The sequence below is a fragment of the Corvus moneduloides genome, chromosome 10, assembly GCF_009650955.1.
Source record: "Corvus moneduloides isolate bCorMon1 chromosome 10, bCorMon1.pri, whole genome shotgun sequence".
NCBI lineage: Eukaryota > Metazoa > Chordata > Aves > Passeriformes > Corvidae > Corvus > Corvus moneduloides.
Window position 1 is genome coordinate 14,057,720 of NC_045485.1, and position 20,889 is coordinate 14,078,608.

The window sequence follows — 20,889 nt, forward strand, 5'->3', positions numbered from 1 at the left end:
CCATTAGACAAAAAAAAGCTGATCCTAATATATTTAAGCAGTCTCTTATTTCCATGTACAAAACTCTGTAATCCAATTAAAAATATCATCTAGATAAACAGGAGCAAACAAAAACCTCCATCATTTTTATCTTTTCCTTTAGCTCAGCTCTACAGACGCCCTCTTTTTTTGAAAAATTACCTCTGAATTTATTTACCTAACAAACCAAACATTAGTAGAAACAGTAGCAAGGATATATCCCATGATAAAAATCATTGACCTAGTCTATCTTTTCCAAGTTTTAAAGGGATCTCAGACCCACTAAGCTAAGCTTTATTTGCAGGGTCTTCCCCTGAATGAAGGATTTTCTATATAAATGTCGTAATTATGCATGACAAACGAAAATCTCAGCCTCCACATAACTACACTTATTACCTTAATGTTTCAAACAGAACCAACTAATTTTTATGAACTTTTAGAATACTAAAACCTTAAGTATAGCCACTGCATGAAGAAATGCTTTTATGAGAAGTGCAACGGAAATGGCACATTAAATATTAAAGCAGCTGCCTGCACAGTTGGACAGATTGTTCTCTGAACACTGAACCTCTGGAACCTCAAACAATTGTGTTTTGTACTGTCACATATTGGTACACAGAAAAATTCCCACCTGCAATCTGCAACCTTTTTTTTCCATGAAACAGCAATTTAAGGAGTTTAAATAACTGTCATGAGAGCTGACAAAATCAAGCACCATCAGAGACATAAAATAGGTTTTATTAAACAGCAAAAACAGGCCTACACAACTACGTACATAAAACATGATTTAAAGTTATAATTGAAAGCAAGTGTAGACTTACATATGTGGAAGTCTCCAAAGAATCTGTATTCACCAGCACTGGAGGGGGATTTGCCTTTAAAAAAAAAATTACACAGCATAAGAAAATGCAATATTAACGAGAATTTTACAATATTTAACTTGCTGACTTTCTCAGAGTTCTGTTAAAAGGCAGCCTCACCTTGAGAATCTCAAAATTGACCTGAAACACTTGTTACTATCCTGAGCAAACTGCTTCCCTAACACAAAACCACACTGTTAGGGAAGACTGAGACCATATTTAATATCTAAGTTCCGACATTTATTGTCTTGTTTTTCAAAAGAAAACCTGAGTAATGCTACCATTTGACATGATGCCAATTACCCTAGTACTTGTGGTATGATACACAGAGGTTGTTTTACCAGTCAGTATCTCAAAAACAATTTTTGGTCGATTTGATTTCCATTTCTTCCCATCAGGAACAGTCACCACCCCCCTTTGCAAACTGCAAAACGGAAACCTGCAGAATGCAACTTAAGGAAGAAAGGACCTACAAAACTGACTTGCAAAAGGAAACCCACACCAAACATTGATTTACCACACAGCACCACATGCTTCCATCAGAAAATTGTTAAGGATTAACAGGACATAAGAAGTCAGATTATTGCCACAGAAATCTGAAACAATATTAGCATTTTTACAATTTAGGAATCAGTAGAGTAAGTTTACGCTTCTAGTCTCTCATACCACTGAAACTTTTTCTGTGAAAAATGTGGTTCAACTGAAAGAAAATCCATAGGAACTGATGGAATTTCTCTAAAATATTTCCAAAAAAAGAGATTTCTGATTTATCCATCAATTATCTGCCTTTAAAATAGGCAGCATCTAGCCTGCTCTAAGAACATAAAAGAAACAGTGTGCAGACTCCAAATACTGCTGATTATTAAGTTCAGTGGCACTAAACAAAGTTAATCTCCTTATTGCTTTAATGAATCTGAGAGGGTTTTAATACATATAAAAATACATTCTCTTTAAATTTAAAACATTTAAGGCATTTTTTAATCTCCTAGGTATGTGTGTGTGTGTGTAAATAAATTTAGGGATAGTTTAAGAGGCTGCAAAAGAAGCAAGTATTAAACTCATTGCAGTAACCTATTCATATTCTGCATTTTTGTTTCATTACTATGACAGCAACATACTTCTGAAGATTTTGTGATTTTTAAAAACTCCCAAATCTAGGAAGTGATGACTCAGAAGTGCCTTTCAAAAGGCTGATATGAATAATCTACCATCATTACATAGGAGCCATCAATCTGCTATCAAGTGTCAGAAATTAAGCCTGTGTCATTTAGTAAGTATTAAAATCAGGTGGGATCTACACAAGTTAACAGAGCAGACAATTAAAAGTAAAAGGAAACAAAAAGGATGACACATTTGACTGTCAAAATGCCATCAAAAGCCTTTCTCACCCAGCAATTCCCTCAATAGAAGCATGGGTACACTTCATGCAGTAAAGACATTAAGCACTAGTTATTAATGTCACAATAAAAATCTCTGTCAAAACAACACTATTCCTCACAACCATTTTCTACCATTAAGTTAAATTTCCTTTTCGGCTTCTTATTCAAGTTAAAGTTCTATTACAATAAGAGCAAATTAAAAATAAGAACCTGTACTAGAAAAACCAATCTATTACGCATCACCATGATTTATTAAGGCTACCATAAATATAGTTAAACCATATTTTTTTATGTTTATGCTGAGAAGAATGCAAGGATTAATTGCTCAGTCATGGCCTCTTCAGTCCATTTTGGAATGTATTTTTATTTAATATTAGGATTCTGTAATATACAATTATATTCAACAAACACAGTGCCAGTGAAAGCTGGCTCCCCATGATGTTTATCTTTGAGGCAGATACGTGTTGTTCTTTTCACGTTTAAAAAAAAAAACAAGACTACTAAAAGTAAAATTGATGTTAGTAGGTGAGGTTTGGTGAACAGCGTGTTTGACACACAAATCAGCCAAGCAATGCAAAACCCCTTTGTAAGTTACATGATTGTTCCTAACACTCCTGCATTTATCCAAACTGTCCATCAAGAAGTAGCAATTTACCATCTTTTTCAAACACGAATGAGAAAAGCTGTGCCAGGCATTCCAAAGGTACTGTCTGGACATGGTTGCACTGGCCTGTCCACCTCATATCCTGATGTGGGCAGAAGCCCTCTATAAGATAGGAGTATTTCTAAAACTAATCAAATCTCTGGTTTCTTGATGGAAGAAGTACAGGTGACAGATTAAAATAAACATATCTACTGGAAATTACACTATAAAACAGTGTAAAATTTAAAATAAAAAAATATAACAAATATAAAAAAATAATAAAATAAAACAGCAAAAATTTTTGTTAATTATGGATTATGCAAAAATTAAAAACTCAGCAAAGACAATAATTACCTCCTGTTGCAAGTTTAGTCAAGTAGCTTGAAAGTAAAACTTAAGAAAAAAATACTGACATGTATACTACAAAAACTTTCAAGTAATGTTCTGGATAGCTTAACTTCCTTTTAAAGTTAATAAATATCTGTCACCAAATGACTCCAAAAACTGACCCATCTTTTCAGAAGGTGTGCGCTCATCATTTCAGATTTCTGCTCTGAAAGTTACAGTAAAGTTACAAAAAACTAAAAGCAGAATGCCAATCTATATGCAAAAATGTAATTGCTGCCTATCCTAGATTGCTCCATAGCTTGCCATGCTGTGGTCACATATTCCAAGTCACTTGGGAAATATTAACATTAACTCATGTTTACTGCCTTCATTTGTCTTGGTAGAGTTTGGTTTTTGTTTTGGGGGGTGTGTTGACATTATGGGACCTAAAGGATAAAGGCCCAGAAGGGAAACACATTTTATGAGTCAAATATGTTAGGAATGGAGAGGTAAAAAGATCCCTTTTGCACTCTAAATGCCCCCTGAAACAGTAATACCAACAAATGGGTGGAGAACATGAGAAACACCATGTAAGTGCAACCGAAGAAAGACATGTATTAAGCATTTATAAATAAATCAAGCAATAACACTTTAGTAAGGGTGAAATGGCTCTAAAGTTGTTATGTGAACACAAAATATCCTATTGCCTCTTTCCATTCTTTTGGGTGTTTTTTCTTTAGTTCTTTCACAACTTACTAATTACTTCCATATGAAAATATAAATATTTAAATGGACTAAAAGCTGTCATAAAATGAACAAAAGTTAGGGTGAAATTCTAGTGTATTTAACAGCTCGCCTCCAACCTGAGTGTGGAGTAGCAAAAGGCATATTTCAACAAAGCAACAAAATAAAGAAATAAAAGTTGAACAAATTTAACAGAACAAAACAAAACGGAATAAAAACCTGTGGTATGGTGGATGGGATGGTCTCAGCAGGGACTGGTGGGACAGGGATCACAGGGACAATGGGAGAAGAGGAAGGAACAGCTTCTGTGGGCTAAAAATCACCAACAAAATGTCAAAAATAATGAAAACTAGAAAAACAGTTTAAAACAAACAAAATTCAAATTTAACAGCTTAAACAACAATGAACTAGCACATGGATTTGGAGACTCTACAACTCAGACAGTTCCCTTGACCCACACTGTACATGGCAGCACATCCCCAGCACTGCACTGATGGCAAGGAACCCAAAGAAGCTGGACGTGTCCAGGTGGATTATTCACACCAAGGCACTCACTCCTGCAGCACTGAGACTTTGGGGTCTGACAAAAAACCTGCCCAGATCAATGAACAGACTCAGGCTTTTTGTGGGCTGGTTTCACAACAGAATCCCTTCACCAATGTACAACAGAGTGCAAAAGCAGGGAACAGAGGCTGAAGTTAATAGCACTCAGTAAAGTTAATAATCCTCTTTGATAAGGAAAAATCAGAAGTACCTTAAGGTTTCTAAACTTCGCAAAAATCAAAGAAAACCTTTTAGTCAAATGGGTGGAAGGTCCTAAAACGGATCCAATTTACCTCTCAAAGATCTTCACACAGGTTTACCAAACATCTGCAGACTAGGAGAATTTTGGTCTTAGGAATCTTCATTAAAATAATAACCAGGAAACCTACTGACACTTAAGCTGCTAGGAAATAAGATTCCAAACAGCATTTTGAGCAAAACGTTGACTCAAATATTTTTGAGATGTTCACATACTGGTTGTCAACATGCTGTCAGCAACATAAACTGCTGGCAACTATCATCAAAATTACAAGCTGAACAGCAGATCAAAGTTCTTGCAATTTAGTTGTTCCAAGATGTTCTTGTGATCTTTAAAAATAATGAGCATAATGACAAAAGAAAATACTAGATCCTGAAAGTGAACAAAACCCCCAGAACATAACAGTATGAAACACGTTTTAAAAGTTTGAGGTATTTTAAAATACAAAGCAGCATACATCAACAGCAGCCACCAAATTAACGAGCAATAGCAAATAATGAAGAAACCTGTAGCAGTCCAAGAACAGCAACACATATTAAATGTACAGATGGTATTTCTACAGGGTTGTTTTAGCTCAAAGTCAATCCACCCAAAATGAAAGCTGGTGAAACACATTGCAATTACTGAAAGATGCAAGAACAAAATATATCTGATATCTTGAGAGGCAATCCTAATTAAAGCACTCTTACATCGATGGACTAAAGCACAACATTTCAAGTGTTTCAAAGATGAAGGTAGGGGGAATCTAAATTGGTCTAGAAAAATATTAATATGGCTTTTGCAAAGGATGCAGGAAATGCTCAGTGCAATAAACATGTGGCTACTGAAAGAACACCACAGCCTTTAGAGGACAGATCAAAGTAAACAGCTCAAGCAATCACTCAGCCCTACACATGCAAAAAATAAGCCACCCCTTCAAGTCTGCCTTGTTCCAAAGTAAGTGGCTTTCCATGTAGGTACACACTAAAAATCCTATTAACCAAAATTTCAGATATACACATACTACATACCAAAATACAACACAACATTAAGGCTGAAAAGCTAAGCATTGGCTTCACAGTTACACTCCTGCAATACGAAAGGTCAAATGGAAGTTGTTCTGAGATCCTGACCATTTACTTCCTTGACCTTCGACCAGATAAAAAAATTACCATTGTTGCAATGGATTTCCTTATGGGCCAAACGACCTGCACCCCTCTCTTTGCACCAAATGTCAGCTTTATTTTCCTGCTTCCTTTCTTTCCCCAATTCCTAACTCTCTCCTCTCTATGGGTTTCTCATCCCAAAGTGCTTCAAAAATCCTCCCAACCAGTTCCAAATTTTATCCTTATTATTTTAAAACTGACTTTGTTCATGACTTTTAATTCTTCCAGGGTCCAGCCTCATAAGTTATTCATGCTGTCTTTGTATTTTCCCTTTGTGCTGTTGGTTTAGGATCCACTGCTCCTCCAAGCATCCTGGCAGTGTTCCTGTAGAGCCTTCTCCACTACCATGTGGATGAGGAAAGAGGCAGCAACACTGGCAACCACTTTCAAAGGATATGCAAATCCAAATGAAGGCAAGACTGTCTTCAGTTAAATGTTTCATAGAATACATTAAACTGATGCAGGCACTGTGTCTATCACAAGGAAGGGCAATACAAGAAATTAAAAGATTTTCACTCATTAGATAAAGAAGACCTGGAACTTCCTTATAACAGAAGAACACTGATTTGATTTTATTAAAATACACAATCAGTCTGCAAATAATTATACAATACAGGTACCTGTGACAGCACCTGAATAAGCTCCCAGAGTATCATCTCAATGCTCTACTTTCCAGGAATTTTCAAGAAGCATTTGTAATTTTTAGGAATTCTCCAAACATACACTGAACTATTCTGACGCATAAAAGCTTACTCTCAAAATAACTTTCAATAAAAATGTCCGACTAAAGCATTTGATGATCATGGTTTAAACAGACACAAACCAATATAAAATAGAAAGAAAGTAGCAGGTCAATTAAAACCTTCTTTTGAATATGTTTGAACTGCAGTACACAATTATGATACATTATTACATGTAGGAATGCACAACTTGAACTATAACTCACTTGAACAGATCTGCCAGCCAAAATAAATGTGCTAACACCTACAATGAAAAGTCATTCTGTTACAACAGTATAAAAAAAAGTTACTTGGTATTTATTAAAGTGGTAAATCTTTATTTAAAGATGGACTTTAAAATTTATATTAAAAAATCATTTAAGTGGTATGTTTACAACAGCTACGATAACAATGCCTTTAAGTGATCAACTGAGTGCCTCCAAATCTAACACTACATCCAGATGTTGTGAAAAGTAATTTCACCCATTTTCTCATGTTTAACCCACACACAGTAAGTCCATCTGTGAGAAAATACCAGCTAATCTGTAACTAAATCAGACCACCATACACATCCTCAAGGAGACCGACTAAGCCAGCAAATTCTACAACACTGTTCTTAGGAAACTATGAAAAGATGCACTTTGGAGAACAAAAATCAAGCAAACCAAACTTTCCTCGTTTGAAGAAATTACTGTAAACCCCCATGTTGTATACAGCGCAGCGACCTTCATTGGAAAACATAAGAGCATTTATTCCTTTGCTAATCTGATTTCAATAATTGCTACTTTGATTTCTAGCCATAAAATACAAAGGAAAATTAAGTAAGGAAGTCATTAGAAACAGCAGGGATAAAACTACAGAAAGAAAAAAAATGCAACACATTTCCTACAGTTTTCATCCAAAATGCACATCTCTAAACACGTAGTGCAACACCTACCTTTCCTAAAGAGCAATTAGAGCACGAGCCATCAGACACCCAACCACTAGCAGCTTTTACTTTTGCTGTGCTTTTTGTAGGGCTCTTTTTTACACTGTCACGTAGGTTTACAAATTTCCCTCTGTGTTTGGCAGACACTGGCAGTGTGGAGGAACTGAAAGGTGCCCGAGTGCTCGGTGCCCACTGCGGGTGCCGGAGCAGCTGCTTTGGCTGCATATGAGGATTTTGACGTATTTCCATTCTTGGGTTCCTCGTTAAATCAGAGAGCTTGAGCGTTCCCATTTCACCACCATGAGTAGTCATCAAAGTCGCAACACTAATAGTACTTTTTGGAAAAAAAACCAACCAAACAAAAAAAAAACCACAACCAAAAAAACCCACCAAACCAAAACCACCCAACCAAACTATGGAAGAAAAATAAATGAAAATATTTCTTCCTGAGGAAGTCAAAAATACGTTTTCTAGATTACGGTCATATGAAAAAACCCTACATGCTCTACATTAGCTAGGTCTGCATGTTGTGTGTTCTCTCACTCTATTTAAAGAGCACCATTGAACCACCACACAACAGTCAATTTGCTGGGCATAAATAATCAATGCAATGCACAAATTATTGAATAGAGGGCAAAAGTCATCTGACTATTATAAAGAAGCTACAAAAGGTTATTTCTCCCATAAGCTCCTACTATCCCTTAATTTTTCTCCATTTTACCACCTCAAAATTTCTTCAAGGTTTACATCTAGAAAATTTTTTAATTCTTCTGCTTTTCTGAATGCTTCACGGGGGCAGAAAATTAATGAATTTACAAGAAGTTCACGATGGAAAGTATATGAATTGCGAATGAGCAGATACATTGTACAAGATTTCAACATTAAAATTTCAAAGAAAATAAATTTGTTAATACCATACTAAGAAGAATTACGTTGTGTTAATAATTTTAAGCGTTGCATTCCCATGAAATACAGCAGCACCATGAAACCACAACTTTAAGGCACACACTGTTTAAAATAAAATATTTTTTAAAAATTTAAGGCATTTAAATGAACATGAGTTTTTTATTATTAATTCAATTTTTAATGCCAAGGATGCATGATCTCTATATTACATTTTTATTCCAATATTCAAAACAAAAAAAGCTCCAAAATGAGTCCTTCCCCCATTCCCCCCCAAAAATACAAAAAGAGGAACTAGCTTGATTTAAAGACGTTGTTGAGTATTTAACTTTACCAGCCTATTTTAAATTCTAAAAAAAGGTAAGGGTCAAAGGTCATTTCCCAGCATCTATATGAAAATGGACAGCTAAATACAGACACCCATATCCCCAGCCTTACAGAGGAAAGAAGTGGGCTCGAATCAGTGGCCAGTGTCTTCTCAGCAGGGACACACAACCAGCATTTGCACAGCGTGCACCATCTGCCTCTTGCCCAGTGGGTCTGTTCTAGGAATATGCTGTGGATGTGAATATCTGGTGCTGGATATGATGAGAATGAAGGACACCAGCCCCATAGGAAACACAACTTGATTAGGTCAGCTGTACTGTATTTAGATAACATGGAGAGATTTCATCAGTTCACAGCATTAAAACGTGGTTATTCTCTGTCTCACATTACACCTTCCTACAGCAAATGTGAGTATTTAAATTATGAGTCAGCAGAATTTTTACACACAGAATAAAGGAATAAACATACAGACCTAAGTACAAACATTTCCAGTTATTTATAGCATGAATATTAAGAGATAAATAGGTACTGACAGATGCTCCTCTAATCACCAAGAGCTGCCATGTCTCATCTTCTGTCCAGAATGGATGTAATCAAGAGCTGCAGAACATATCATTAATGCAATATTCATAATGCAGAGACAGAAATGTTTCTGGCCAGTGACAGGAAACCAGAAACGTGTTGGCCATACCAACATTCTCAGACTTGAGCAGGTACATGGCAGGGATGTCTTCGACCTGTGAAGCATTTGGGAGCTGGAGGACTGGGTCCCACTAATACATGTGGGCAGGTGCACCCAGGTTCTTCTGTTCCAGAGAGCCCAAGAACCTCTAGATTTTAACACTCAAGGGCAAAGGCAGAGATGATGATAAGCACGTTGTGAATGTTCATGAAGGTAAATAGTTCGAAACCAGCACATCACAACTTTTTCTCCTTTGAGAAACGTCCACATTAATACTGAGCAGCTTCTAAGGCACATTCTCCAGCCTGCAGGGATTACTTGGATGGAGGCTGTCTTGTGTTGAAGCCCCTATATCAGTATCCTCTTTGGCAACTGTGCTAAATGGCAGCTTTCGTAGACCACAAACATTTCTTTTCCAGAGACATTCAAGATCGCTTGAGGTTTAGCAGGATGCATTTATACCACCCATTTTACTTGCATATCAGTACCCAGCATGACATTGTCTAACTACTAAAATGTAGAAAAGAAGAAGCAAAAGGGCTAAGGGTATAAAGCTTTTCTCTTGCATACATAATAAATTCTAAAATACATGATGTTCCAGATTCAAAAGGAACATTTTATTCCTGGAGGCATCAACTTCGCTGAAAACACATAGACCAAGTAGTGTGTTGATTGAAACAAAAATAAATTAGCTTTTAAGAGTGCTAAGTAAAAAAATTGAGGGCAAGGGGACGAGAGGCTGGATATTACATTCTTGGAAACTCAGCTGTCTGCTTCCTATATTCTCCTCCAAACAGGAAAGGGGAAGACACAATGCAAAAGATGAGACAAAGGAATTCACATATCTCCAGTGTGCTTTCAGACATTTTGACTTCAGTGGCAGAAGAATGAACATGATGCAGCACAAAACTGCTAACAGCGTGATTTTGTTTTCTGGCAGTCATGCCTTTGGTCCCTGAGCTGATATCAGTAAGGTATCAATAATTAAAAGAAAACAAAAACTCGAAGGCAATTGTAGTTCCAAAAGCAACAGTCCAATCATTAAACACAGTCAAGGAACAAGAGGTACAGGCAAAATACCTAACCCCATGCAGGGCTGCATAGTGTGCCACGACAATCTCCAGTGAAAAAGCTGAGGCTGCATTGAAATTTCATGTTATGCAAGTATAGAAAGTGAGTACACATAATCAAAGCAGAGTAATGCTTATATAGAACAATCATAGTATAAACAAAATAAAAACATAACAACAAAACAAAACAACAAGAAAAGGAAGAGAAGACAAGAAGAATGTTATTAAAAGAGATTAATCAGATATTTGAGAGGCATAGAGATCAGTCTGCCCAATTATATTCACATGTGAGATAAGGCAGAGCCTGCCTTAGAGTCACGCTGGTAGAATAAAAAACTCTGGCAAAGGAGTGGGACATATGCACAACCCAAAGGAAAAAATGCAGTTGTGTAACTGAAGCTGCACAGGTCTGGCAGATCATCTTTTGACTGCAGAAAGCAAATGTTCTCTGCAGACTACTTTAATTACTAGCATGAGCTGCTCTGCTCTAATATCAAGTGCTAAGTGATTTTTCATAACCAGAGGGGGTTCAGGATCAGGTTGTGCTTTCATATTAAATACCAACTCTGAACAATTTGTTGCTAACACAAAGCTGATTCATCAATATTTTATTCTTTTAAATTACTGCATCAAATATACAGTGCACACTTTGCAGCAATCTGTTAAAGTACCAGTAATCTTCTATAAGTAGTTTTTCTTCAAGAATCATTTTCTTTCCACATTCTCTACCACCCACTCAACAGCTGAATAACAACAATACTCGTTAAAAGGGAAAATAGTACTAATATTTAACCAACGATGTCTACTGCAAAGGTCTTTTTTAAAGCTTTGATGACCAACTTTCATTACTTCAAAAAGCAATTCTAATAGCTGGAAGAATACTCCAAAAATAATTTTGTACTTTGCCCTTCCCATTGCCTTCGAGCAGATACTACAAAATCAGCAACTTCTGTTAATATGACTTGACCGACGAAAACAAGTCCATATTCATCATCTCTTCTTGAAAGTAGTGCACAAAACTTTAAAAGTGGTAAGAAACAATTTTGATCCAATATCCACTGACAAAGCTGAATTTAAAAGGCATAGATTCTTTCTAGAGATATATAGTTTAAGGCCTGGCAGTGTAGTTTTGTGTCTTTTCTCTGAACTACATCCTAGAATGCCACAGGACATGTCACTAGTGTGTGCGCTATTTTAGGAACTTTGCATCCATCTTCCTCAAAATCACAAAAGTCAATACTCATCTAAAAATACCTTCAGGGATTTATAGGCTGTTTCATGGAGTCTGACAGTGATAAGAATAAAGCACAACTGCCACTCATCCTCATTCCTAATCCATGCTATCCATGTATGTTGCCCAGAGGATCTAACTCTGAGCACACAGCCAGCACTAAACTCATGCACCATCTCAGTCCTATTCCTCTCTAAGTCAGTGCCAGCCTGTGGCTTTGGCAGGTCCTTAGCACCATGATGTTAGTGACTTGTATTGCTAAGCCATAAATTTGAAGACATGCATATTTTTCCTGAGTATATTTCTGCACTACTTTAAACAAAATTTAGCTTTCAGGAGCATCTGAAAACAAAACATAACACAAGCCCTAAAGCCCCAACTGAGTTTCAAAGAAACCAAATCAAAAATTACCAAGTTTCTCAAGAGCTAAAAACATGTAGAACTATCTGAACATAAGTAATCATGTTGCAAGTGAAGTATTGTCTTGAAATTTCAAACAACATTCATACGTCAAACCAGTATGTAACACAATCAGGTTAATATGCTGTATGTATCTGAATTTTGAGAGCTGCACAGACACAAGCTCTAGCTCAGGCCAGGCAGGAGTCCTGTCAACACTGGTAAGCCAGTCTAGAGAGCAAAATATGCTGAATACACTGAACGGGAAGCAGAACCCACAAATAAGACAATACCATTAATACAAGAACAACTCACTATTACCTGACCAGGGTAAATTATAAGCTTAACCAGAATGGCCTCAACCCGTAGGTGGTTACAATTAAGCCTTCCTAACATTCTGCACTGATGCAAAGATAACTTTGGGTTTCTGATTTGTGTTTCCAACTCTCCTACCCCTTTCAAGGGCTCCTCTTGTACCTTGCCATGATAGAGCAAAGACTGATTATCATGGTGTCTCAAGGATGAAGGAATAAAAACCCCTGGGTCTCCACCTGGATGATATCCAGGTTTCTCCAAAAAGAGTTTGGACAGAAAGCCCAGCAACAAAGAAGCTGAGTTTGAAGCCAGACCTCCGGGTCTGCCTACATGAAGAGGGATGAGTTAGTACACAATGGTTTAACAATGAGAATTTGAGGACAGGCAAGTTCATCTTGGAGCTGTAACATCAGTTCAGGTAAGTTCTGTAACAAAGATATCAAAGTTTTTCTGGATCCCAGAAAGGAAAAGACATACCCAGACAGGGCCTGTGGATTAAAAGGACTAATCTGAGTGCCTGTGACTTTACTTTAGATCTCACCTTTTTCAGAGTGAACCACGGCTATTGAAAATTTTACCTCTGTGAGCACTCTATTTTAAAGACACACCATTAGCATGCAAGATATTCTAAACTGTAGGGGTTATCTGGTTGCTTGATTTTGTGTTGGTTCGTTTTTTTTTTTTAAACTCAGTCAACAAATTGATTCTCTAACCTAGTTTCCTCCTCAAACCCCACAGCATTTTACAATGAACTCAAATGAACTTAAAACTCTGAACTTAAAATATAAATAAATAGCTTTGAAGGGTAAAAACAAAGACAGCAGAATTTCAGTAAAATTACAGATGGTGAGAATGACCTGAACTGATTTGAAGACAAATAAGAAATTTATTTACTGTTTCAATTCCTTATTGCAATCTTTATCTACAAAAACAGCCTAGTGAGGAACAATTTGCACCACAGTTACCCAAGCCAAAGTAAAGCAGTGAAGGCAGCGACAGAGACTCTTATTGCTGAGGTAGGCTGTAGCAAAACTAGAGTTTTGTGTATGAGATAAATGAACACCACAGAGCAGAAATGGGGAACCTGGACCTACAAAATTATCATCAATGCTACCACACAGTATCTTATGGTTGTTCGATGAGTAAAATTTCCAGGTGCTAAGAATCTCATGCAAATACAAACAACAGCCTCAACAGAATGAAATCTGTTCTCTCTCTGTTAAGACCTAAAACTGGACTCTTGAAGACTTTCCTTACTGTCCACTTCTTATGTGAGGTATTCAGAAAGACTTACTTAGCTCAAATTAATTTGTCCTGTCACATCTCTCAGGAACTGAGTTTAATCTCAGTCATATTCCAGATCCACACACAAAGTTAATAGAAGTTTTAATAAAACTAATTTGTGGCTTCTGTTTTTTAAATACCAAGCAAATGTCCAGTACTGAACTCTTTGCAGCAGGTTAGTCATCCGTATTCACCAAGCAACTCAACACTCTAAGCTCAAAACAGAATTAAAAGGCTCCTCATTAAGTTCATAAGTGCTATTGAGTATGAATTTAATGCATTTAATTTGCAACTTAAAGCAAGGCCTAGAAAGCTCCTTTAAAGAAACATCAGTCTTAAGAACAATAGCTTTCATTATAATGCTAATGCATCCACAAAGAAGCCCAAGCAGGGTTTTAGCATCAGAAAGAGCCCAGAAAAAGAAAAAAACATATTCTAAGACTTTATTACAGAAAAATAATGGCAGCTCTTGGGTGTCAATATTTTTGATATTCACAGTAGAAAGGGTATGCTGTGCTAGGAAACTGAGATGTGATAAACTGTTCACTCCTAGGAACATTATTAAATCAAAATACAACATTAAAGGTTAGGTACTGTTTACATGTTTCTCAGAACATATAATTTGCAATAATTTCTAAATTATTCAGAAAATGAGTAAACCTAGACAGAGTGCCCATTCTGTTATTTATAATTCATTTAAATATCAAAGAAGTCCTATCTAGCTGTCATACTGAAAAGGGAACTCACTCAATACTAGAAACGTGGCAATTAATTGTCGAAACTATCTCACTACTCTTCTGTAACAGTTTTTTTTGTTGGGATTTTTTTTAATTGAGTGTATCTACAAGAACCATTATTCATAACATATGAAAACTTTGCATGTGAACTTCATCTTACCTAAAGTACAATTAGAGTAAGAAACATTCAGGTTCACTTATAGCACCCCACTGCCCTCGAAGTACTTAAAGGACAGTCTCAAAACAAGGAGTAATGAAGTGATCTGAAGCAAGTCAGTGAATCTGAGCTAGAGCTTCCCATTTTAAGAGAAGTATTTATTATTTTACTGACAACTGTATTAATCTATGAACAATCTATTCTCTGTTGAAAAATATTTTTATAAAATAAATAAATTTGCCATAGAACACTAAACATGAGCAGAACATCATTTACCTCACACTAGTGAACAGCAGACAGAAAACCACACCAGGAAAGTAATCTATAAAAACCCATTAATTAAAATCCATTAGCTTTCAGGACATAAATGTCAGGAAAAAAAGGAAAATTAATTACTTGATTTATGCTTAAATTAGTGTTATACTAAAGCCACTCCTTCATTTACAAAAGGCTTCATTCATATCAGTGGCAGTAGCATTTTATCTTGACACAAGCTGAATTCTTCACAAACATACACTGCTACTTTCACTACGGTCCTGAAGGCTTTATATTGCTACCCACATCTACCAGCTCGGTACCTCAGCTGATTTCATTCATTCTTACACCACAGAGACCCTGCAAGCTGGGATGACAAACTCAGCATTTTGTGCTGATATCAAACAGACCAAAACATCCATTTTGTGTGGCACTTCCTTGCCTTATTTACACTGGATAAAAGGAATATTAACTATACTGACCTGAAAAAACCTGGGTAACAATAAATAGTACAAGTAGCAGCTTAAGTTTCTCAGACTGTTATAAAACATATGAAACAATGTAAGCTTTTCTGGAGTTATAACTTCACTTCCATTAAGTTTTGGTCTAATTGTGACAGGATACTAGCTTACACAATCATTTCTGCCTATTTCCATTTGGTAAAGGCAATTAAATCTATATTTAATAGATTTAATTTAATTATATTAATTAAATTATATTAATTAAATTATATTATATATAATTAATAGATTTAATCTAATCTATAATACGTTTGAAATTTCAAATTCTTCACTACAAAAAAAGTCTGTAGAAAGGACTAAGACAAGGGCTTTGATTTCTGAATTTATGATTCAGGAAAAGCAAAACAGGATTAATCAGACCCTCAAGAGTCTCAGCTATTTAAGGAAAATTCTGCAGTTTCCTTTTTATAATCTCTAACCAACAACACTACACAACATATTTCTACTAATGTTTCAAGTCCTAAAACATTGAGAAGCTAAGAGACATTAATTAAATCTTTAAACAGTTTAAAGAAAAAAAGAAGTGAGGTTATGGCCGGCATTTATTTACCTACCTACCACAATTACTGAAAAAGCACTCACTTTTTTCTGCCCTCAGAACAAGAAGATACCAGCCTTTAGCCACACTGTTATAACACTGGTGAGGCCATGAATGAAGTCCTGAGTTTCAGACTGACTTTGACAAGTGAGGTTCCACTTTGGAACCAGTGTCCAGTGTCCAAGCTGCTCCTTTCCCAGACTGCTCTAAGCTGGCCTAGTCCCTGTCTGCCTCTGTAGAGTAATGAACTAAAATAAAATAGAGTCAACAACAGAACAGAAAAGACAAATCTGACTCTTCCATCCAAGAAAAGGCTATTTCCTTAAAAAAATACCCTGAATTCTGTTTCCAACACTGTCTTGCATTTAAAAAAACTTTGAACATAATGCAGAAGAACAGGTCCCATAACCCCAACTCTCCTCCCCCTCATTAGGCTACAAACAAGCAAAAGCAGCTCTTTGACTGTTGAATCCTTGCCACTAAAAGAATACTGGCCAAGTTAATGAAAACTCATGGACTCAGCATTATTAAACACACAAGTCATCTCCAGCTCTTGGAATCCCTCTACTGGAATAGGCAGAAATCTCTGAAAGCTTCACAGGAAGTATCACAGCTCTTTGGCCTGGGATTATACTCTACCCTAACCCTCTGCTCTGGCTGCTGCTGAAACTAGGGCACCAGTGTGACAGACATCCCAGTAGTTTTCTTTGGCAGTTCTTCTTTTCCAATGAGCAAAAAAGCAAGTAGAAAATTGTATTTTGCAGGACATTCTGCTTCATCTGATTATGGTTGCTGAAGTTGAAGAACGAAAGTTGATAAAAATTGAGCACTGCAACAAAGGTAAAAATGAGCAGGTGAAGAAATAGGGTGAAACAAGTTAAAAATTAACACTGAAAACTATGAAAGAAGGGAGTAGACTAACAGATATGTAAAAACAAGTGATAATGCTATAAACAGATAACTACTTAATTGCTTTAGATTTCAAGAACCAGAAAACAAAATGTATCTTTTTGTGCTGGTTTCTGAGGCTCAAACCCAAATTAGCAACTGTCAATTACGCTTTTCAACTCCTGCATTACTTGAATTTAAGTGACAGCAGTAATGTATGGTGGAAAAATTAACACCAGAAAAAACCCAACCTGCCAGCACTCCTGCCATTTCCCAACTTCATCAGACCACAAAAAGATTCTATGGTTCCCAGATGGGCAGCATTGCATCTACTGTGCTTAGGAGATGGTATAGCAAGTAAAACACAAGAATCTTTCTAATTCAGACATGCCTTAGGGCAGCAGCTGGGAATTCACCTGTTACTTGCATCATTAATCACATTCTCTGAGACTATTAATCTAACCACTAGTCCTTTCCAGATACATTTCAAGATTAATTCCTGCCACTCTGATCATCTCATGACTGACACATCACTCAGGGGATGAATCTATCAGATTGTGTTTCCTTAGGAGACTTGGAGATTTCTAGGTCAGGTGATCATCATTGCTGAGCGACACAAAGGCCAGAAACTGAGATTCTATTCCCTGCATTTAACTTGTGCTATTGCCAAGCTTCCAAACATCCTCTAGACATTTATTCTGGTTCTTTGGTTTTTTCCTAGTGTAATGTATTAAAAAACCAAAACACAACAACAAAAACAACCAACCACAGTGCACTACAGACAGGGATAAATTATTCTGATAGTTCATGTCCCTCTACACTGGAAGAAAGAGAACTCCACACCACCCACAAATGTTGCCATACTGGATGAGAGCAAAGGCCCAACTGGTCGAGAGTCTTACGAGCAGTAAAAACTGACAGATTGGCAAGTGGGAATTAGACATACACCCATTAATTTTCCCAGAAAGCCATCTCGGAACCTGACAGTCAAGGTCTTCCTGAACCGCTCTTTGTAACAGCTTTGTGCCACCTGCTCCTTGCAAATCCATTTAACTCTGCTTTTAAGTCATTTTCTTTTTGAGCCTTCAAAAAGAGAATTTTTTCCAGTGTTTTGTATCAGTGACTTTCACAACTTTAGAAGAAATTTTACAGGACAGTTGTGACAGATTTAGAATTAGATATCTATTACAGAATTTCTAGTTGAGAACTCTCTTCATTTCAGCTTTATAAGTCTTTATCATATTTTTTCTCAGGTTTTTTTTTTTTCTGGTTTAAGTTATCTGTCCTCATAGATAACTAGATTATTCCCCTTGATGCTTTATTATCTTTTTCCTTTTTACTTATGCTATATCCTTTCTAAGATAAGGAAAACAGAACCTCCACAAAATTCAAATTATACACAATAAATATACTCAGATCATGTTCTGTGTTATTTGCTACTACTTCTTTAATAATACCCAACATTTCATTTACCCTTTTCATTACTGCATGGTACTAAGGTAACATTTTTATATAATCAGTGGCAACTCCAAAGTCTCTTTCTGAAATTTAAATACTTCATTTGTAGTCGATCATATCCCTTTTATCTCATGGCATCATTAATTTTAACAGACTTTGGTGCAAGAACCATAGTTTTTAAAGACTTCTGTAAGTATAACAACCTTTTGATGACCACATGTTCCTGTGCAGATTTTGATCTACATGTTCCCTGTTTTCAAAGATGTCTGGATGATCTGCAAGTCCTTATTTTCCCATTACAAAAAGAAGCTGACTTGTCTTAAGAATATCTGTTTATCCGTCTACCTGTTAATTCTTTTGTAATAATAAAGAATTTCCCAAAGTTCATACAATAAGGAAATCAGACCTGCTTAGATGCAGTCTCAGAGAGTACAGCTTTGCTCCTTTTAAAAAGAGCATCATATTTGCCTTTTCAAAATTTTTGTTCTAGGAACACCACGACAGTTTAAACAAAAGGGTCACACACAACATAACAGACAGTTCAGCCATATTAAACACAAATTTCATAAGAAATCCTGAATAAATGTCATCTCCTACTGATCACGTGTGCCTCTTAATATATTAATCTAAATTCTATTGGCACCTGAATCCTATTATTTTTAATACAGTAAAATGACTAGTAGGAAATACTCTGTGCTCAAAGCTGGGACAGCCCTAGCTAGTTTTCTGCTTGGAGATAGGCATCTGCTTTGGCATTCCACACCTATCTGGGAATATAGTTTTAGGTCTCTACTATCACCACCTTCATCAGCAGTATTTCATGGTCAATTTGCATAGCCCTTGATTTAGCATCTAACTACTCAAGTGCTGCTCTGTAACGAGGCTTAATGTGCTCAAAGTCTGAAAAGCTGTACACAGAATTTTCCCCCACTGCATTCATCTTTTTAAATTACGGAGTTAAAAGAAAAATTAAAAGCAGTACTAAATAAGTGCAATAAAAAGAGGGGGTTTTAAAAACATATAAATTGCTTTCCAACAGTTTACAGCTTTCAAAGGGCAGTTTAAAGCCATTATATTAGATGATGGATCAGAGATTGTGATCTATTTTGACATTCTCAAGTAGAAACTTTATTTGTTATTATATTTTTTACATAGGAAACACTAATTTATTACCCTGATTTGGCAACTACATCGTGTCCCACTAAGCTTTCTAAATGCTTATTGTATTATTATGATTCCTTAAAATTAAGTTTTCTATCTGACTTGGAATACAGATGCTTTTTTCTACTAAATAAACAAGCTTTCTAGTTTCTGAAATCTATCCCTACATATTTATAGTCTGTGATAATATCATCTCCTGACTCTCCTTCTGATGCAGAGGTTCTTAAGTTTTCACTATTAAGCAGGTGTTCCTGAATATCATCTACAGTTATAGAACAATTTTCTGAAAACTCCAATCATTTATCATGATTTGAGACTGATTACCCTGCATGCTGCAGACAGAATCCAGAGTTCGTTTTCTCTCCATCGGGAAAGCTGACTCCCTTCTCACCTGCTACATCATACTGGGTATTTAGATACAGCTAGTTATCTAAGAAAAACAACTACAATTTACTTAGTAAATTAAATTTGCTTTGAAGTAGAACTGTACCCTAGAAGCACAAGCAATCCTTACTGCCCTCCCTACTTTGTTATGAAAGCCAAACACTACTACCTGGGAGCAACATAACACAGACTCCTCAACCGACTTCTGCAGGCATCAGTCTTAGAGAAACATTTTTAAATAAGCAAATGCACACACTGTGAGGCAGCACTGATAAAGAGAATAAAGGAGGAGAAGCCAGAAGACTCATCCAAAACATTCCCACGGTACAGCAGTTTGAGGAAATACCACATAAAGCAGTGGGAAGTGAAGATTCCATCAATGAAAAATCCTGTACTATACCTGAACCCCATAAACGTCTGAAGTCCTATATGAAGACTTACACAGCTGCATAGATGCTAGTCTCCAATAACAACAACAAACTAACTGCCATACAGTGTAAAAAACATTGGCAACGTACAAAACAACCCAAAACTTAAGCTCTTAAGCTGACTAAAAGGACATAAAAAAAAATAATAAGCAATTCTATTTTACCAGTGTTCTGATACACCTTAAACTATTTTGTCCTGACATTTTCTTTTTTTCTCCTATGAAAACGATGTATAAGGTGATCTGGTTTTATGGAAATGATTGCTTAAATGTATCATTTCCAAAAAAGACTGTTGCAAGGGACAAGAATATACAAAGGAAACACTTTAATGGAGCAATAGACTGAAAATTCATAGATGCCAAGATCAGCTTACAAGAGACAAAATGAGTCATAAATGTCTGTTATCTGTCTGGAGAACACGTCAGCTCAACTACATCCTAATGTGCCGTTAACACCAACAAAAAGAGAAGGGCAGCAAATGCACAACAGAAACAAGCTGTAGAGCAAGGCTGATGTATTGGACAGGTGGGTTATAGGAAACAAGATGAAATTCGATAGTGACAAGAAGTCACGTGGAAGAGCAATA

At 36.2% G+C, this 20,889-nt stretch overlaps 1 protein-coding gene across 26 annotated transcripts in view; it reads right to left on the bottom strand.

Annotated features, from left to right (window-relative positions):
• Positions 1-20,889, bottom strand: part of DLG1 (discs large MAGUK scaffold protein 1) — a 149,689-nt gene that overhangs the window by 56,893 nt on the left and 71,907 nt on the right. For 16 of the 26 annotated variants that reach the window (XM_032119000.1, XM_032118979.1, XM_032118977.1 and 13 more), the window contains 2 exons: positions 4,191-4,283; positions 840-893 (listed from right to left, as the gene is read on the bottom strand). In XM_032119000.1, coding sequence (XP_031974891.1) covers positions 840-893; positions 4,191-4,283 — 147 coding nt within the window. The remainder of the gene's footprint in view (positions 1-839; positions 894-4,190; positions 4,284-20,889) is intronic. The other 10 variants (XM_032118987.1, XM_032118996.1, XM_032118984.1 and 7 more) reach the window with 1 other exon arrangement.